Source organism: Uranotaenia lowii, chromosome 3 (genome assembly GCF_029784155.1).
Source record: "Uranotaenia lowii strain MFRU-FL chromosome 3, ASM2978415v1, whole genome shotgun sequence".
NCBI lineage: Eukaryota > Metazoa > Arthropoda > Insecta > Diptera > Culicidae > Uranotaenia > Uranotaenia lowii.
In genome coordinates, this window is record NC_073693.1 from 15,968,368 (window position 1) to 15,990,773 (window position 22,406).

At 28.9% G+C, this 22,406-nt stretch overlaps 1 protein-coding gene across 1 annotated transcript in view; it reads left to right on the plus strand.

Annotated features, from left to right (window-relative positions):
• LOC129752000 (potassium voltage-gated channel subfamily H member 7-like) overlaps positions 1-22,406 on the plus strand; it is a 141,208-nt gene that overhangs the window by 47,311 nt on the left and 71,491 nt on the right. Inside the window, exons 5-6 of the mRNA XM_055747791.1 lie at positions 9,855-10,036; positions 16,985-17,005. Coding sequence (XP_055603766.1) covers positions 9,855-10,036; positions 16,985-17,005 — 203 coding nt within the window. The remainder of the gene's footprint in view (positions 1-9,854; positions 10,037-16,984; positions 17,006-22,406) is intronic.

A 22,406-nucleotide genomic window follows, 5' to 3' on the forward strand; every position in this document is an offset into this window, starting at 1 on the left:
TCTTGCTTTCTTGCAGTATTAGATGGGAGGAGATAAAGGCCTATAACTTCTACAGTTTTGCTTCAATTGACTTGAAAATTTGACACAACATTCTTGAAATGTTTTACAATAAGAAAATAAAAAAATAAAAAAATCGATTTTTTGAAAGTGTTAGAACCTACCCCCCCCCCCCCCCCTTAAAGTGGTAAGCTAAAGGTTTGATAAGCTATAAGGAGTGTATTCGAAAAAAATGCAACACTTTGTTTCGTGAATAACTTTTGAATGCATGGATGAAAATTGATGAAATTTTCAGTGACGCTTTCTAGCGATGTAATCTTTACAGAATTCTGATAAGTTCCAGTGGGAGACCCAAAAACAGCTGGAAATCAACTAATCTACCAAAATTCACATGGCAAATCATTTAAGAAGTCCTAGAAGATTCAAGAGTGATCTAAATTTTGAATTAAAGTGAAGATGATTGATTCCATGAAGTGAGAGGAATGTTTTTTCATGGTTAATCCCAAAATATGAATAGAGAAAGTGATAAAAAAGTCAAATTTTCCTGACTGGTTCGCCTTGCTGACTTATTAATAGGCCTGACTTAATTTCTACAAGATAAAAAAGCTGCCCACCGGTAAAATAAACAAAATGCGGTGATCAAATCGTGCGCAAAATATTTGGACTGATTGTGGGGAGATATTTTTAAAAAAATTCGGTTAGCAAAACGAACTATTAAGGGGGGGGTAGGGTCTAACACTTTCAAAAAATCGATTTTTTTATTTTTTTATTTTCTTATTGTAAAACATTTCAAGAATGTTGTGTCAAATTTTCAAGTCAATTGAAGCAAAACTGTAGAAGTTATAGGCCTTTATCTCCCCCTATCTAATACTGCAAGAAAGCAAGAGCAGAAACTTCAAACGCGCTTTTCTCGAAAGCACATTTTTAAAGTCCGTGGACATCGTCATTTGAAAACTACTTATCCGATTCTTTTCAAATTTGGAACATATTTTCTGCATATAAAATACCAGACCCCAACGTTTTTCTTTTTTGATTTTTTTACTTTGGAGAGATTTTACAGGTGAAAAATGGCGGATTTTTAAGTGAAAAATCGTAGTTTTTACTTCAAACAGCCACAAAAATTTCATAAAAATATTTTTAAGTTAAATAAAAACGTTGGGGTCTAGAAAAACATCTATTAAAAATATTTTGCACTGATTTTTTGATTTCAGATGATTCTGTGCTGAGATACAGTGTCCACCGCAAATCCTGTTTTCTAAAAGGCATCCTCGAAAATGCTCCGTCACCGGCTCATTTTTTCAATATTTTTCTACGAAAAAATTACTAAATGTTCTTTTAATAATGCTTTGTACAATGCAAAAAATTTGAATACATTTGTTTGAACCATAGCTCTAGAAAAAAATCGTGAAAATTGTGTTTTTTTTATACCCGTTAGACCAGGCATGTCAAACTCGTTTAGGTGTGTGGGCCGCATTAAACATTTTCTATGACGTAGAGGGCCGCAGCCAAAACCAGTTAGAAAACATACCGTCAAACGGGGCATCATGCAACAGCGGGGTTCGATGCAACATTTATATAAGACTACATTGAATCAATTTTTAATTTAATGTATTGTAATAAAGTTATCTTTTAATGATAACAAAATGATGATGACATAATTTCTCGCATCTTCAGCTAGTTGTCTTAAGTTTTTTTTTATTTCTATGTAAAATTTGAAAAATCGAGCAATAAATGTACAAATTTTACCATTTTTTGATGCCGAAAAAAACTTTACCCAGTATGACGGATCGGCTTGATAAAATTACCTACAAACTTTTAACTGGTTTCCTCATGCTATACCAACATTGTTGGTGTAAAAATATTTTTCGAACAATCACCCAATTTTTTTAATTGAATATTTTTAATATTCAGATAGGTGTCTGGGGTTAAATGCAACAAAATGCAAATCAAAGAAATACCTTGTAAATCTCGTTTCCATGTGTTGGAATATGAATGTTTTTAATCACGCGTTTTTAAACATTTAAATTTCATTCATCCATTTATTTATTTCATCCTTAATTTTAGAAAAAATGTGAAAATTTGTTTTAACAGACCCAAAAACTACTGCAATTGGTGTTGTCATGCGTAATGGTCTTTAAGATATCGGAAATATATTAAAAACTATGAATTTTCGTACGTGTTCATAAGATTTTTCATTAAAAACAAAGTTTGTTGCAAGTTACCCCATTTTCTAAGGAGGGTGAAAATCGCATGTTTTTAGAAAATTTAAAATAACTGAAGAAACCAATAACTTTTTTAACTACGCCAATTTGATGTCCCAGCATCCTTAAAACTTTTGATGCATAAAGGATACTATTAACTGTGAACATAAGTTTTTTAGAAGCTCTTGAAGTTGAAAATTGTTGCATGTTGCCCCAGTTTACGGTAACATATTAGTTTCGCAGAGATTAGATACAATACAATGGAATATAGTTATAAGTAAGCTTGGAATGATATTTTGCGTTAAACTTTTATTAAAGCTTTTAATGTTTAACATTCTTATATAATAATGTTTATACTAGTTTATAAATATCAGATTGAAGTTAATTTGTCACTGACGCTTTCATTATTGATGATAAATTTGTATTAGCTCATCTCGAACGGTGAAAAGTTGTTGTAGCTAGTAACGATTCTAGGTGAAGTATGTATTTACCAAATGATGCAGCCTCATTCGATCTTTTCAGTTCTTGACACGTAGAGAAGTGCACAAGGTTTTCTTTGGAAATTTGGTTGATCCATAACCGTAACTTGAAAATGTCCAGCACCTGTCATTTCCAAAAATAATATTATTTCCTCTCATAGCAAATCTTTTTAATATTTTGTGGCAGGAAAGCCAGCGTACTTCTGTGTAGTAGGGAACACAATCGAATTCATGTCCAATTTCTTAGAAAATGTCGAAAATTGGCGATAATTCAAGCCACGGGAACGGATAAAATTTATAGTATCTGAAACTGGTTTAAGCACATTTTGGAACTTTAATTACTTTGCGCATAATGCCTCTTGGTAAATAATACATTGAAAATGAGCAAATCTGAAATTGCTGCGATCTCCTTTATTTCCGCAAGCAGTTTTGCACCATTAGTTGTATTAAAATCTTGATTCAGTGCTTGTTTCAGATTATTATAATTTTTCCTTCATACTTTTTTGAACGGACAAACACAACTTCCCAAACAGTATATATAGAAAATCGCACAACAAAGAAACTTTGAAGCGTGCTATCTCGAAAGTAGCTTTTATGCACTTATATCCCTTTGGCTCTGAGGGCCTCATATGATGTGATAGCAATTGTTTACAAAAAACTGAACTTCATTCATTGATGTCAAATTTCAAATTTAAATTTGAGCTCTGAATCCGAATAGAATTCAGACTATAGAAAAAGATAATTTTATGAACAGTAGCTGAAGATATTATTTAAAAAACACAATTATTTTTTTTTATTTTACAGTATTTCAAAAACTGATCTAATCAGATTTTTCGGATTTAATTTTTTTTTTTAATTCAGTGACTGATATGGTATTAAAAATGACTCTCAATTTACGAATAAAAAATATTGTTAACTAGTGTTATTAAAAATGTATGCCGTTTATACTCACGTATTCGGATAGGTTTGAGACAATAAGAAGACTCCAGCGGTGTGATATGTTTTTGTTCAATTCCGGTGCAACCAACACACTTACCACAAAATTAACTGAACGTTGGACAAGTGGTCACTGAAATAAAATTATTCAGAGTTACAAATTTAATCACGGATTTTTTATTGATTATTTAGGATGTGCTTTTTTACAATGAATAATGTTGATATTCATGCTTACGTATATCTTCAATTTAAAAAATGTCACAATATGTCTGTTGTTCCTTCGGTAAAACAAAAATAATAGAACCAATATACTTGGAAGATATTTATGTTGTTTACGCTATGAATGTTTACACACAATCTTACACCGAAGCAGGAATCACTTCAAACTGTGGTTCAGAGCAACAATGTTACGCTTGTTTTTTAAGTGGAAATTTGAACATCGAAAAACATTTGCATTCAGTTGAAAACGTTACATTCAACTTTAGTTTTTTACAGTAATACTTTACATAAAAATCAGTGGTGTTTTTTTTGTAACAATTTAAGACGGAGCTACGCGGGCCGCATTGACCAAGGCCGCGGGCCGCATGCGGCCCGCAAACCCCCAGTTTGACATGCCTGCGTTAGACCCTACCCCCCCCTTAAGCGGTCATCTGGCAGCAATCAAACCAGAAACTTTTCGCCTGTATTTTCCGGAGATAAACAAGGAGAAAAAATTGAAAAATTTGATGTCTAACGATTTGAGGAGGCTAACGATCTGTGGAAACTGTAAATTACTCAGTCTTTCACAACAATTGACACGATGAATGGTTAGAAATACAAATAAGACTGCCTCCAAATGCCACCGTGTAAAGCACTTCAATAGGTCCGATAAAGTTTAAGTTTAAGTCTGTTTAAGTTAGATCTCGGATCGTGCCATTATGTAAAAACGGTGGTCGAGTGATAAAAAGTCAAATATGTTGTTTTGGTGCCGAAGGAGGACAATCGGCTAAATTTGTTAAAACTTCGACCAAGCGATTTTGAATGGTCAAGCTTCAGGAAACAGAAAACGTAATCAAAAAAGGCCTTGATTTGAAAAAAAGATGGTTCTTAGTATGCACTATAGATGGTGCACCTGAAGTCGAAAAAATTATTCATTGGACGCTATCTCAAAAACCACTTGACAGAACATCACAAAAATTTGCACATGTAAACATTACATTACCGGGTAACTTTACTAAAAATTTCATCAATTTACATCCACGCATTCAAAAGTAATTCACAAAAAAGCGTTTTTTTTTCGAATACACTCCTTATTTCAGTCGAAGTGCATATATTTTACATGTTTTTACATTCCCGGGAAACAGGCCACCAGATTTCTCGATTCCCGGGAACGGGAAAATGTCCGGGAAATGGACACTCTACTCTGAAATAAAATACAAAAAATAAAACACCAGATTTGAAAGGAAATAAAATCCGAATTTTTTAAACAAAATTTTCAGATCAGTTCAGAAATTAGCAATGATGACTTTTGTTTAGCAAAATGATAACAGTCAATAATGATTTGAAATTCAGAAAATGGGAAGGCTTAATAGTGGCACGTTATCTAAACATACGGGAAAATTATTCCTAAAATTTAGAAATTCCTTTGTAACATTAAATTCATTCAAAACACATAGATTTTTTTTAAATTTATTCTAGACATTTTACAAAACACATAGATGATGATTGAATTCAATTTGAAAAAAGGAAAAAAGGATTTTAATTTTATTTTCAGAATCCAGGGACCAAAGTCAGGGATAAAATCCTTTTTTTTATATTAGAATTCTTCCAGTTTTCAAAATAAGACTAAAATGTTTATATTTGATTGAAGTTCATAAGAATAGCTTTATATATTTGAAATACAAATTGCTCAATTCATCATCACTGACAAAGTACATTTTAAGAAATGATGATTTCTTCAAAAAAGTTGTCAAATACTAAACCGATAAAAATAAAAATAAAGAGCTCCAGATTTGAAATAACTAAGAAAAGTGAAGTGTTTATAAATTTTCAAGTGCAGTAAAAGTTTAAAATTTTAAGCTGTGAATATTTTGTCGCCATCGACTGAAATATTGGGTCCTGTAAAGGACTAAAGCAAGAAACTAAGTTTTTCTTATAACAAAACAAGATTTATAGGCTTCCAAAAGGACTTTGTTTTCTGAACACAAAAACTAAGATATGAAATACAAAGGAAAATTTATCAAAAACATTTCGAAACAATAATTTAGGTTGACTATAAAATTCGAGAAATTTATTTGAAGATAAAACCAACTGTACAACGAAATTTGGTAAAACTATTTGAAAATAACAATAAAATATTTATTAAATTTTTATTAATTAAGATTAATCACCTTGAATTTTGTTTTGAAATTAATTTTTACGGCCTTATCGGTGAAAGTTATTTTCTCATACTGAGAACATTTCAAGAATTGAAAATTATAGATGGATAGAAGAAGATTAGAAGAAAATTGCAGGTGTTGAAAACGAGCGGGTAGAAATTTTTAAGTAGCATTTTCACCACAAAAGTTAAGTATTTGGTTAAAATCCTTCTTTTAGTAAGAATTAATTATTATTTAAATGAATATTTGTTCCATGAGGAATAAATTGATAACATATGATGAAAATGCTTCTAATATAATTCTACACCCTCATTTTCAACATCTTTTCATTTTTTAAACTTTCTTTTTTTTTATAACTAACGGTGATTTAACTTTTCATAAATTAAAATAAAATATATAATATGAAAATTTAAACGAAAAGTTTTAACATTTTAGAGAAAAAAAAATTTAAAAACGTCTTACCATTTTAAAAACTAAATTCGTTTTGTTGATATGCAGTTTATTTGAACTGATAAGTTTTGATTAAAATCAATCATTGATAACTTATCTACATGAAAGAAAAAGGAGATTTTTAGTTTGTTTATTTTTTTTTATCGAATTAATGCATTATATTTGTATGATGACGAAGATGATCATGTTGAATAATCTAAAAAAGTTAATTTTTTTTTCTTTAATTTGGAAAGATAAGTTTTTTTACATTATTGAAGAAAGTTCCAAACATTTCTTAAAGTATGCTAAAAGAACTGACTCAATTTAGTTAGCACCTCTTTTAAAATTTGTTAAAAATCTCTTATTTTATAGTATTGGGAAAAAAAATTAAAAGAAGTCACATTATTTGCGGTATTTGGGAAAGTTTATAAAAACCGTTTTTTAAAATGTTTTGAAATATTTTTAAATTATGTCACAATTATCACAAATGTCACAATTGTTATGTCAGAATTTTCACAAATAATTATGACATATTTCTAAAAGTTTCAGGGCACAAAATTTAAACAAAAAAGAACTTTTTAATTCTCATCTCACAATAATTTTAATTTGGTAGCCTCGTACAATTTGTCCAAACCCTTTTGACTGTGGAGTTGAGCATTGAGAAGATCATGAAACACAAAATCAAATTGAGGACGAAATCGGCTTCTTCTTCATATAAGCAAAAAGTTGTAAAGATAATAACGAATAATTTCATTGCCATAATGATTTGAAAAAAGTAATGGATTGACTTAATTAGATATACTTCTAAATAAACAATTTTTAAAACGATGTGGGGTTTTTGTGTGTCAAAATTTGAGTATAAATTTAGAAGATTTGAAACTGATAATTAAAAATTAGTTTCAATTCGTTAACTGTAAATGGTATCGTGTCGTAGAATTAAGTCCAAGATTGATGTAAAACTAAGAACCGTCGGAGGCGAGCTCATTTTCTGACATGCTTTTTTTAATTTCACGATACAACGGTTAAGTCATTTCTAAAACTGAAAATTTCTCATGGAAAAATCTCCATGAGGGGAGGGGAGTTAAACCTCTAACCCCTCCTCTCCACCGTACGCACTGTCATGTAAGCATATAACGGTGTTTCAGAAAGTTATCGTTATATCAATGTGTTTTTCAAAAACACCCCTTTATAAAAGGCATTCAAGATAGCTACACAACCTATGTTAAGGTTGCCAGAATTTTTTCAACACCTATCCGAGCCAAACAAATCCGGGCATATGATTTCATCATTGACGACCCAAAATCCGGGCATTATCTAGGCAAATTTTGTCAAAAACCATAAATTAAAAAGTTTGAAAAATTATTTTTTTTTCATCAAAACTCATCGACAGATTTTTAATTTTATTTTAGGCTTCGAGAAAACCATGAATGCTTGTTTTTATATAATTTGATCAAAACATTTCGTTTTGGAGGCTTAAATAAAAAATTTTACAGCACAATTTGTATTTTTTTTTGTTAAGTTTGCCAAATAAAGTGAATAAATCCAAGCACAATCCGGGCAGTCTTCAATGAAATTCGGGCAACCGGGTCGGGCCGGACTGTTCCCAAATTTTGTATTAAATTTCCGGACAAACCCGGATAAAATCGGGCAATCTGGTAGCCCGAGTTTAATCTACCACAAACATTAGTTAGGCTGTGCTGAACAAAAATTTGGTATGTGATGATAATGCTTCTAAATAAAATTCCACTCGCTCATTTTCATCATCTTTCATATCATCTAACTTTCTATACGTCAATAGAATTTCAACGAATTTCATCGTATTCAACCCCTTTCGTGCAAGTGTTGTGTGGTCTATGGCAGCTTAGAAAAGAGCCTCCAGAAATCAACAAATTGGGCGTTCAAGCAAGGAAAAGTTGGATTCGTTGAACCAAATGCAATGTTATTCCGATAACCTCAAACCATTTAGTGTACCAAGATAATTGAATAATAGTTGGTGAAGTAAACTATTTTTTTATTTGGAAGTCCTTCAATACCATTCAAAAGCGCCAAAGCCATGAGCGTACAGTAATGTTTTTCGTTTTCATGGCGACCGTCACACTTGATTTGGAGACGTAGACTTCATATGAGCCACACTCAGTTGTTCTGGATACCATTAAAAATGAAAACAACGGCAAAAATCCACAATTTCCCATTGGCAGGCCATTAAATAGCAAGAAACATAAAGGTATATTTAAGAAAACGTGGGGGTAATTTCTAACATGAGCCACGTTTTCTAAATTGGTTCTTTCTGTTACAATCTTTCATATAAAATAGAGGCGTTTTCTTTGTAACACTATCACGTATAAACGGATTGCCGGAATGATGTGAAATTTGGTATCCGAGAGTTTTAGGGTCAGAGATGGTTTGTATAATTGTTTGTAAATTTTATGACAATTTAAAGACGTGTCAGCAATTTAAAGACGTGTAAATGAAGTTAAACATTTTCATACTGCTGTATTTATAAATGAGACCTTATTACAGCCAAACGGGTGTTAATGATACGCAAGTATCGAAGATCAAGTTGCTTTGACAGCTTTTATCGACATTCCATGAACACCTATTTATGTATGCATACTTCCCCGAAACAACTTCAAAGCTGTAGAGGAAAAGGATTATGATCACCCTACAAGAGAATAAAGGCGAAGCATCCATTCCCCTATCTTCCGTCATAAAATATCTTTACAGATTCCTACATATTTTAACCAGCTACTTGTTGGCTTCCGTAGGAGGATTTCTTTTCTGTAAAATATACTGCCTTCCTTCTAGTAGGAAGATTTCCTGACAGGCAGGTCAACAAGTACTAAGAAAGGCTTAGAAAGCACTCTCGTTCGAGAAGTCAACTAGTAAATAGCTAGAGGAATATCTGTCTGTAAATAGGTAAATATTTTTCGTGGAATTAAACTAGAAACGGCACTATATGCTTAGTTATTGATCCAAATGGTGAAAATTGCAACGACACAACACCAGATGATGGCAATCATGTTGTCATGACATGCAAAAACTGTGACAAGGATCCGTTCATGTTATGTTTTCAACATTTATTTGTGACCACTGACAGTTAACATAAAATTTCTCTCTGCACTCTGTGGGTAGTTGCGGCGTAATGATTATTTTATGCACTGTTAAAGGTGCTTAAAGTATATTTACCTCTTGCTCGATTGCTGGTAGCTGGCATCCATTCATTGTTGGGTGGGATTCCCGTTTGTGGGTGGGCTTTTCTTTCATGGAGGGGGCGCGATTCAGCGCACTTTTATGGGGTGTTGAGGGCTTTATTTTATTGTGTCTTAACTGTTCCCTCGGTGACCATTTTTCGATTTTATGCAGCCGGGTTTCTGCCACCGTTGTTCGTGACCCAATCAGGTTTCACATTCGACTTACCTTTATTTTCTTCTTTCATTTTTCTTCCCTTCCAACAGTTGATGTAACATTTGTCATAGATATATTAATTAATTTTCGAACGACGTTCGTCAACGGACAGGACGAGGTAGTCTCGCATCCTGGCCGGATAGCGGTGCATTATCTGAGCGGCTGGTTTCTGATCGACCTGGTGGCAGCCATCCCATTTGATCTGCTCCTGGTCGGAAGTGATACGGACGAGGTAAGTAGGACTGGGAAGGTGCACGATTTTTAACGGAAATTTAAACCAAGGTAAACCGAATTAATAAAACACTTAAGCTGCATTACTCAAAAGCTTCTTTACTGAAAAAGCACATTATAAAGTTTTTCCTCACAACTTTGCGAAAATTCCAACTCATGCTTAGTAATTAAATTCAGTTCATTCCCTTTGTGACAAGTTTTTTAAGAAGAACATCACGAGCTATGAATCAGAATCTTTGAAACACAAAATATATCGATATTCAATTTAAGCATAGTCAATTCCATCTGATAATTTTTCAAATATTGAAAACTTTCAAAATCCAAAATAAAAGAAGAAAAAACAAAAATAAGACAAAAAAATTAACTTATTGCAGAGAGATATAAATTTCAAAAATGAAAAACACTAAAATAAAAAAGATCATAATTGAATATGACCAAAAGAAAAAAAACTGAAGAAAATGCAACAGAAACTGTTCAAATTGACCAAAATAAGAAAATGAGAAAAATATGAGCCAAATTGGAAAAAAATAAAACAGATATGAGACAAACAAAATTGTATGGAAATGATCACAATTAAATAAAAGTTAAAGAAAATGATACAGATATAATAAAAATTATTAAAAAAAACCACAACTAAAAAGAAAAACAAACAAAAGTGAGACAAAAAAGAAACAAAAATCAGACAAAAATGAGACAAAAATGCAACAAAAGAGATAAAAATGAGAGACGAATTAGACAAAATGAGAAAAAAATGACTCAAAAATGAAACAAAAATGAGAAAAAATGGGACAGAAATGGGTAACAAGTGAAACAAAATTCAGACAAAATGAGACAAAAAAAGACAAAAATGAGACAAGAAAAAGACAAAAATAAGTTAAAAATGACACAAAAATGAGACAAAAATAAGTAAAACTAGAGTCAAACATGAGACAAAAATGAGACAAAAAATCAGAAAACCATGAGACCAAGTAGAATAAAATGAAAAAAAATCAAAATAAAATTAGACAAAAAAGAGATTAAAAAAATGGGTAAAAATAAAAAAAAAATGAGACAAAACTCGAAAAAAATAAGAATGAAATATATGAAAATGAGGAAAAAATATACAAAAATGAAAAAATACGACAAAAATAATAAAAAAAATCAAACAAAAAAGAAATAAAATCGATACAAAAATAAGACAAAAATGAGACAAAAATGTGACAAAAATAAGGAACAAGGGAGACAGAAATGAAACATAAACGAGAAAGAGATGAGAGCATAATGTGAAATTTAAAGAAAAAAATAAAGGAAATGAGACAAACATAAGACGAAATTAAGACATAAAAGTGTCAAAAATGCGACAACAATAAGACAAAAATAGAACAAAAATAAGACAAAACGAAAAAATAAGAGCACAATAAGACAAAAAATTAAAAAACAAATAAAACGAAAATGAGACAAAAATGAGACAAAAATAAGACAAAAATGAGTCAAAAATGAGAATATTTTTTAAAAGAATAAAAAAATGAGACAAAAATGAGACAAAGATAAGACAAAAATGAGACAAAAATGAGACAAAAATGAGTAAAAAAAATAAAGAAATAAGGCAAAAATGAGATAAAAATGTGACAATAAAAGACAGAAATGAGACATAAATAAAACAAAAACAAGACAAAGAAAAGACGAAAATAAGACAAAAAAAAATCAAAAACTGCTACAACAATGAGTCAAGATGAAACAAAAATGAGACAAAAACGAAACAAACTAAGAGCACAATGAGAAAAAATTTCAAAAAAAAATTACACAAAAATGATACGTAAATGAGACAAAAATGAGATAAAAAAACAAAAATAAGACAAAAATAAAATAAAAACAAGACAAAAATGAGACAAAGATAAGACAAAAAAGAGACAAAAATGTAAAAAAAAAATAGACAAAATGAAACAAAAATAGAACAAAAATGAGACAAAAATGAGTCAAAAATGGGACAAAAATGAAACAAAAATGAAATAAAATGACGAAAATGACAAAAATGACAAAAATGACAAAAATGACAAAAATGACAAAAATGACAAAAATGACAAAAATGACAAAAATGACAAAAATGACAAAAATGACAAAAAAGACAAAAATGACAAAAATGACAAAAATGACAAAAATGACAAAAATGACAAAAATGACAAAAATGACAAAAATGACAAAAATGACAAAAATGACAAAAATGACAAAAATGACAAAAATGACAAAAATGACAAAAATGACAAAAATGACAAAAATGACAAAAATGACAAAAATGACAAAAATGACAAAAATGACAAAAATGACAAAAATGACAAAAATGACAAAAATGACAAAAATGACAAAAATGACAAAAATGACAAAAATGACAAAAATGACAAAAATGACAAAAATGACAAAAATGACAAAAATGACAAAAATGACAAAAATGACAAAAATGACAAAAATGACAAAAATGACAAAAATGACAAAAATGACAAAAATGACAAAAATGACAAAAATGACAAAAATGACAAAAATGACAAAAATGACAAAAATGACAAAAATGACAAAAATGACAAAAATGACAAAAATGACAAAAATGACAAAAATGACAAAAATGACAAAAATGACAAAAATGACAAAAATGACAAAAATGACAAAAATGACAAAAATGACAAAAATGACAAAAATGACAAAAATGACAAAAATGACAAAAATGACAAAAATGACAAAAATGACAAAAATGACAAAAATGACAAAAATGACAAAAATGACAAAAATGACAAAAATGACAAAAATGACAAAAATGACAAAAATGACAAAAATGACAAAAATGACAAAAATGACAAAAATGACAAAAATGACAAAAATGACAAAAATGACAAAAATGACAAAAATGACAAAAATGACAAAAATGACAAAAATGACAAAAATGACAAAAATGACAAAAATGACAAAAATGACAAAAATGACAAAAATGACAAAAATGACAAAAATGACAAAAATGACAAAAATGACAAAAATGACAAAAATGACAAAAATGACAAAAATGACAAAAATGACAAAAATGACAAAAATGACAAAAATGACAAAAATGACAAAAATGACAAAAATGACAAAAATGACAAAAATGACAAAAATGACAAAAATGACAAAAATGACAAAAATGACAAAAATGACAAAAATGACAAAAATGACAAAAATGACAAAAATGACAAAAATGACAAAAATGACAAAAATGACAAAATGACAAAAATGACAAAAATGACAAAAATGACAAAAATGACAAAAATGACAAAAATGACAAAAATGACAAAAATGACAAAAATGACAAAAATGACAAAAATGACAAAAATGACAAAAATGACAAAAATGACAAAAATGACAAAAATGACAAAAATGACAAAAATGACAAAAATGACAAAAATGACAAAAATGACAAAAATGACAAAAATGACAAAAATGACAAAAATGACAAAAATGACAAAAATGACAAAAATGACAAAAATGACAAAAATGACAAAAATGACAAAAATGACAAAAATGACAAAAATGACAAAAATGACAAAAATGACAAAAATGACAAAAATGACAAAAATGACAAAAATGACAAAAATGACAAAAATGACAAAAATGACAAAAATGACAAAAATGACAAAAATGACAAAAATGACAAAAATGACAAAAATGACAAAAATGACAAAAATGACAAAAATGACAAAAATGACAAAAATGACAAAAATGACAAAAATGACAAAAATGACAAAAATGACAAAAATGACAAAAATGACAAAAATGACAAAAATGACAAAAATGACAAAAATGACAAAAATGACAAAAATGACAAAAATGACAAAAATGACAAAAATGACAAAAATGACAAAAATGACAAAAATGACAAAAATGACAAAAATGACAAAAATGACAAAAATGACAAAAATGACAAAAATGACAAAAATGACAAAAATGACAAAAATGACAAAAATGACAAAAATGACAAAAATGACAAAAATGACAAAAATGACAAAAATGACAAAAATGACAAAAATGACAAAAATGACAAAAATGACAAAAATGACAAAAATGACAAAAATGACAAAAATGACAAAAATGACAAAAATGACAAAAATGACAAAAATGACAAAAATGACAAAAATGACAAAAATGACAAAAATGACAAAAATGACAAAAATGACAAAAATGACAAAAATGACAAAAATGACAAAAATGACAAAAATGACAAAAATGACAAAAATGACAAAAATGACAAAAATGACAAAAATGACAAAAATGACAAAAATGACAAAAATGACAAAAATGACAAAAATGACAAAAATGACAAAAATGACAAAAATGACAAAAATGACAAAAATGACAAAAATGACAAAAATGACAAAAATGACAAAAATGACAAAAATGACAAAAATGACAAAAATGACAAAAATGACAAAAATGACAAAAATGACAAAAATGACAAAAATGACAAAAATGACAAAAATGACAAAAATGACAAAAATGACAAAAATGACAAAAATGACAAAAATGACAAAAATGACAAAAATGACAAAAATGACAAAAATGACAAAAATGACAAAAATGACAAAAATGACAAAAATGACAAAAATGACAAAAATGACAAAAATGACAAAAATGACAAAAATGACAAAAATGACAAAAATGACAAAAATGACAAAAATGACAAAAATGACAAAAATGACAAAAATGACAAAAATGACAAAAATGACAAAAATGACAAAAATGACAAAAATGACAAAAATGACAAAAATGACAAAAATGACAAAAATGACAAAAATGACAAAAATGACAAAAATGACAAAAATGACAAAAATGACAAAAATGACAAAAATGACAAAAATGACAAAAATGACAAAAATGACAAAAATGACAAAAATGACAAAAATGACAAAAATGACAAAAATGACAAAAATGACAAAAATGACAAAAATGACAAAAATGACAAAAATGACAAAAATGACAAAAATGACAAAAATGACAAAAATGACAAAAATGACAAAAATGACAAAAATGACAAAAATGACAAAAATGACAAAAATGACAAAAATGACAAAAATGACAAAAATGACAAAAATGACAAAAATGACAAAAATGACAAAAATGACAAAAATGACAAAAATGACAAAAATGACAAAAATGACAAAAATGACAAAAATGACAAAAATGACAAAAATGACAAAAATGACAAAAATGACAAAAATGACAAAAATGACAAAAATGACAAAAATGACAAAAATGACAAAAATGACAAAAATGACAAAAATGACAAAAATGACAAAAATGACAAAAATGACAAAAATGACAAAAATGACAAAAATGACAAAAATGACAAAAATGACAAAAATGACAAAAATGACAAAAATGACAAAAATGACAAAAATGACAAAAATGACAAAAATGACAAAAATGACAAAAATGACAAAAATGACAAAAATGACAAAAATGACAAAAATGACAAAAATGACAAAAATGACAAAAATGACAAAAATGACAAAAATGACAAAAATGACAAAAATGACAAAAATGACAAAAATGACAAAAATGACAAAAATGACAAAAATGACAAAAATGACAAAAATGACAAAAATGACAAAAATGACAAAAATGACAAAAATGACAAAAATGACAAAAATGACAAAAATGACAAAAATGACAAAAATGACAAAAATGACAAAAATGACAAAAATGACAAAAATGACAAAAATGACAAAAATGACAAAAATGACAAAAATGACAAAAATGACAAAAATGACAAAAATGACAAAAATGACAAAAATGACAAAAATGACAAAAATGACAAAAATGACAAAAATGACAAAAATGACAAAAATGACAAAAATGACAAAAATGACAAAAATGACAAAAATGACAAAAATGACAAAAATGACAAAAATGACAAAAATGACAAAAATGACAAAAATGACAAAAATGACAAAAATGACAAAAATGACAAAAATGACAAAAATGACAAAAATGACAAAAATGACAAAAATGACAAAAATGACAAAAATGACAAAAATGACAAAAATGACAAAAATGACAAAAATGACAAAAATGACAAAAATGACAAAAATGACAAAAATGACAAAAATGACAAAAATGACAAAAATGACAAAAATGACAAAAATGACAAAAATGACAAAAATGACAAAAATGACAAAAATGACAAAAATGACAAAAATGACAAAAATGACAAAAATGACAAAAATGACAAAAATGACAAAAATGACAAAAATGACAAAAATGACAAAAATGACAAAAATGACAAAAATGACAAAAATGACAAAAATGACAAAAATGACAAAAATGACAAAAATGACAAAAATGACAAAAATGACAAAAATGACAAAAATGACAAAAATGACAAAAATGACAAAAATGACAAAAATGACAAAAATGACAAAAATGACAAAAATGACAAAAATGACAAAAATGACAAAAATGACAAAAATGAAAAAAATGACAAAAAAGACAAAAATTACAAAAATTACAAAAATTACAAAAATTACAAAAATTACAAAAATTACAAAAATTACAAAAATTACAAAAATTACAAAAATTACAAAAATTACAAAAATTACAAAAATTACAAAAATTACAAAAATAACAATTATTACAAAAATTACAAAAAATTACAAAAATGACAAAAATTATAAAATTTAGAAAAATGACACAAAAATTACTCAAATGGCAAAGGTACAAATATGAAGTTACTAACTTGACAAAATTTCAAAAATAGAATCCAATAGCAAAGAAAAAGAGAAAAGAAAAATGGTCAATTTTTGTTTGTTTTCTTTTCTGGTGGAACTGTTCCTTTCTTCACAAATGTTCAACTTTGCTTTAATTTTAAGAAATATTTTACAATTTTTTTTAAAGCTAAGAAAGTCTTACTAATAATTTCGGTTGCATCTTTTTTTCAATTTATTTCTTGCAGCTTGGCTTGGACAAAGATGAGGTATGGTCTTACATTTTCCCAACTTATACACACATACACAAACACCTTTCGACTGCTATATGGCGCAAACCAACAACTTTTTGTAACGTTTCTTTTATCCATCCCGATGAGTATGTATTAATTGTTACGATGATCAGTTTTTTAAACAGTTTCAACGTCGTCAACAGATCGTTGCTAATTTATGCCTTTTTGAAAAATCACGTAGGCAATTGTTGAAAGAATTTTAGGTTCGTCTCAGTTGGTAGCATTTCTTTTTTAGTTTTGTTTGGTCTTTTTTTTGCAATCCAAGCAGATTTTTTTTCCTTTTTAACATTATTCGATAACCTCACTTTCCTGTTACACTTGTTGAAAGTTGCAAAGCACCGTTTAAACGAAAGCAAATTTTATTGATTTTTTTCACTTTTGAGTTTTCAAGATCAATAAAAATATTGAATAACAGTTGTTTGAGCAGCAAAAAAGCCTGTATAGTAAGTTGATATTTTTTTACAACAAAAAACCATCAAAACTCGATGAAACCGTTAAGAGCGCCATTGGTTTTTGGAGTTTGATTTCCTTTTATTGCAACTGTGAGCTTGAAGTGCTTCCATCTGCCATTTGTGTACCGTTTTTTTTTGTGCGATTGAGTTTTAAAATGTGAGTGAGCCGGAAGCAAAAAAATCGTTCGAACAAACGGGTAAAGACCCACTTGAACGAAACTCGTACCTTGTAGGACGATAGCTAGTGCCACCAAAAGCTGTTTTTTTTTAATTTTTCAAATTGATTGCTTTACCTCTATGCTGTTCCGTATGTACAACAGAAAACTATCGCTTTTCGTATTTTTAAGCTTCTGAAGTGCGTGTTTATTGAGAGTTTCATTGTTATGTTGTGCTCAAATATTCCGATGAATTCAAACGAAAACCTGAACAAATGCCAAATATTTGCTAAGCCTTTGTGATGTCAGGGAAGAAAAATACGAATTAAAATGCGTTGCCTAAAAACTCAGCACTATTTTGCCAACCGTTTGACTAAAGTCTTTTATTTGATTTTCACAAAGATTGTGATGCTTTCCTATGTGTAATCAATTCTATATATCATACAATCAAAGAAGAGGCTTTCCAAATCTATAGTAATCTTTATTTAAATTAATATGCAAAAAAGAAAAATCACCTATGAGTGGTTTTTAAATTTATTAGGCCCTCAGCTAGTTTTCTGATTGAATGACCACTCAAAATGTCTCATTTGTGCACAATACGTTTTCCTTGCCCGGAAGTAAGGCCACGCAATTTCAGATTTCTTCGCAAAAAAACGACTGAAAAGGACAATCCTTACTTCCATTGGATGCAAACAACAGTACGCAGCCCAAATTTTGTTGAAAGGTACACGATTTTTGAAATGACGGTTATTTTCTAGTGTATTTATAACTATCGGGTCAGTCTATACATCTTTTGAAGACACAATGGATAACTAGGAAGGACAGAGATTCAAGCTCAAGGCCATTAGCTTAAAAAAATTCAACAACATCCGCGATATTTTTTTATCTCCGCTAATTTTGAAATAGGATCCTCTAAATGTATCAAACTAAATACGTGGCAGCTCTATTTGATTCTATCAGCTTCACGCTTAATTTTGTTTTAAATTTCACTTTTTATTTCGGCTTGCACCCACACACAGTTGTTGCTTCCAAGTTAAATTTTAACTTGTAATAAAATGGAACCACTTCAAGCAGACCTGCAATATTCCAAATTTTATTTTTAAGTGAAATGTTTTTATATCGAAAGATGCTGTAATGTAACAATGTAGATTTTTTTTTATAAACTTATTTGTTGAATTCTGGTAAAAATTGATGGTTATTCGATTATTCAAAACAGGTACCTATAAAATGTCTTATACATAAAAAAAATCATATCAAGTGAATCCAAATCACAAACATATATATTAAAAAAATATTCTATTATTGTAATATAACAACATAGCACACAACACCCACCACCACAATACACAAAAAAAATCCCAAGTGTGAACCAAATCGCTCACAAAAAAAAATCACCCAAACCATAACAATTTCCCTCACCAAACAGTCTATAACTACTAGGAATATATTCGAAAAGCAATTCGAGAAGCTCATGTCAAAATAACCAATTGTTGCAGGTGATGATTACTAACAGAATTTCAGGAAAGTTAATTTACAAATAGTTACTGCAGAACGGCAATTCCAATGAACAGAAAAGTATTGTTTTGCATGCTTGTTTGTATTGATTCGATTATCAAAAGCTGTAACGAGCTCTGTGGCAGTATAAATTGAATGAAAACATTTCACCGGAAACTTCTGCCTACGATTTCCGGTGCAGTTCCGGCCATGTGAGTTGAGTTTGTGAAGTTACTCTTCCAAGAATTTTAATCCTAAAGATAAAAAAAATAGCAATTGAAACAAAGATTTACTTTATTGAATAATGTTTCTTTCCAAAACATTAGAAAAAAACCCATATGGTTTGAAGTGCTGAAATTTTTTCCTAATAAAATAAATGATCTAAAATAAAGTTTTAATATAAATTAGCGAGAGTTCGAAAATTTCAATAACTTATATTCTTTAAATAAATGTTCTTATTAGCATTAACATTATAATTTCAATAGCATGTTTGGCGGAATGAAAACTAGAGAGATTTTTTTTATTTTTTATAGAAATTAGGCAATACTGCGCCAATAGGAGAAAGCTTGACAGGTGTTAAAATTTTAAACTAGAGGGCATGTTGATGAAAAGCTCCCATGAATTGTCCCGCCTTTGCTCTACACTTGCTAATTATGGTATACCTAGAGGCCGGTAATTCTATTCCAACCGTGTGGAGCACATTTCTCAGATTTTCCCTTTTTGGACAGATTAAAGCTTTTTTCTTCAGATTTGAGCTTTCATTTCTTATGCTTTCAAGGCAAAAAAGCTTAAATCTGAGGAAAAAAGCTTAAAAACGAGATTCACCAAGACTTATTTCATAGATGTCACACGATACATAGACAAATCGTGTATCGTTGCCGGGTTCTGGGTATACCTGAGAAACTGAGAAAGAGAATTCCTGAGCTCGCTATCCCAGTGGTTTGAGAGCGTAGTTTTACACACACTTCAAACGAGCAAAAACGTAACAACCCATGAACCTGAGCTTTTCATCAACATGCCCTCTAGCCTAAAATTTCAACAAATATCAAGCTTCAAATTTCTATAAAAAAATCTCTCTAGTTTTCATTCTGCTGAACATGCCATTGAAATTATAATCATAAAAATAACGGCGATTAAAATCATTTAACTTATAAGTATTAAGGGAAAATTTTAACATTCAGAATATTTCATATTGAATTTAGATTCAAAATTTATATTTGAAAAAAATATTCCGAATACTCTCACAGTTGGCGCATCATTTGCCAGCATTTTGTATTTCTTAATAAAAGAAGAAAAATGATGAACTGTCTCTGAATTTTGATAACAATATAAAAACGTAATGAGCTTTGTTGGAATTTCAATTGTGAAAGAATTTCGTTTATCATAAAAATTCACGAAGAATAGTATTCCAGTATAGTTATTCCAACAATAATCCCCTTATATTCAATCATAAATATAATAGATTCAACTATATTTCTATGATTGATGTTTAGTATTCAACAATAAGTATGATAGATTAAACTATAGTAAAATGATTGATTCAACTATACCTTTGATAAATGTAGCTTTATTTCTATGATTGACTTTATGACATTTCTGGTTTAAGATTTTTTTGAGTTCTGTTTCTTTGATATTTTCAATTTTTGTTTGTTTTATGAAAATTTTAATTGTTTATTCAACTTGATTCAATAAACATATCTATATTAAGGTTAATATCGGATACAATACCATTTAATTAAGAACTCGCAATCCACAGAGAAGAAAGTATAGTATTTCCAATAATATTCCGCCTATATTCAACTATATTTCTGATTGCTTCTCGACCAACTATCAATCTGAAAACTTCAACTTTGTGTATAATAGATTATCTGATTGATATTTTGCGTTCAACTTTACATATAATAGATTCAACTATATTGTATGATTGATTTTAAACATTCAACTATAAATATAATAAATTAATCTATAATCTTATGATTGATGTTGTGCATTCAACAATAAATTTAGTAGATTCGACTATACTAGTAGAGTTGATTTAACTGTATATATAATAGATTCAATTATACAGTAGTTTTTCGATTTTATCACTGTTCGATTTTATCAATACTCGCCAAATTGACGCTCGATTTTTTCACGGTTATTGCTTCGATTCTATAACGTTTTTTTATAAATCATTCAGAAATCATTTCCAGGACCTTAATTTTTTTTAAAAAAGCGTAGAGCGTCTTTTTCATGATATTTTTTAATGCTTTATTTTATGGTTTAAAAGTATTCAAAAATATGAAAATGACAATAAACTGCCTACTTTAGCTATAGAGTTTTAAAAATCGTCATTTGGATTTTAAAAACATTTTAAATAATCCACTTAAGTATTTAAACGTCACGGAAATGCTAGTGGTGTTATTTGTGCTTGGTTAGCCGCTCTAAAAAAATCTTTATATGATTCGCATAACCAAAAAAGATTACTTTTTTGGTTATGCGAATCATATAAAGATGTGGGTGAATTTAAGCGTTTTTGGAAAGGAATAGCGTGTATCTGATTTTTTTTTTAAAAATTAATTTTTTTGAAAGGATGGCGAGCGTTATCCCGATTGGGCAGCCTTTAGCATTGTCTGAATGGATAAATTTTGATTATCAAAATGAAATTCTGCTAGCTTTGTCTACAAATATGTTAAAAAAACTAAAATTTAGATTTTTTTACTTATAAAAAAGAAAGGGTTCTCTGCTCATAAAGCAAAATTCAAGAAACATACTTTAAAAGTCTGAGTTGAGCAAATTTTCAAGACATTTTTCGAAAAGGTTAACTTTTCAGTGAATCAAAGGTTTAAACTATTGAAATTTTAAATTTGCAGAGGTTTTTTCCAGTTTAATTTTTAGTTTCGCTAAATTCACGGTTTCACCAAATTCACGCTGAAATTTTTTTTTGACCGTTATAAAATCGAAAAACAACTGTATTTCAATGATTGATTTTAAGAGACCAACAATAGATATGGTAGACTCTAACCATATATTCAATTCTCCTTTACAGTTTTCTTTTTCGGATTGACCATATTATGTTATTACATTTTCATGATTTAAGCATTTATTATGTCACATTTTCACATTTCTTGGCCGTCGAATTCATTGAGCAATCCAAATGACTTCAAGTTAGTCCAGCAACTTAGAAGTGGCCATCGGTTTTGGTTCTGCCTGGGTGAACTTTTGCCACAGCCTTTTTTCCTGATATTCGGAAATATCAAATATTATTCACGCCAAAACTGTCGCCAAAACTGTCGC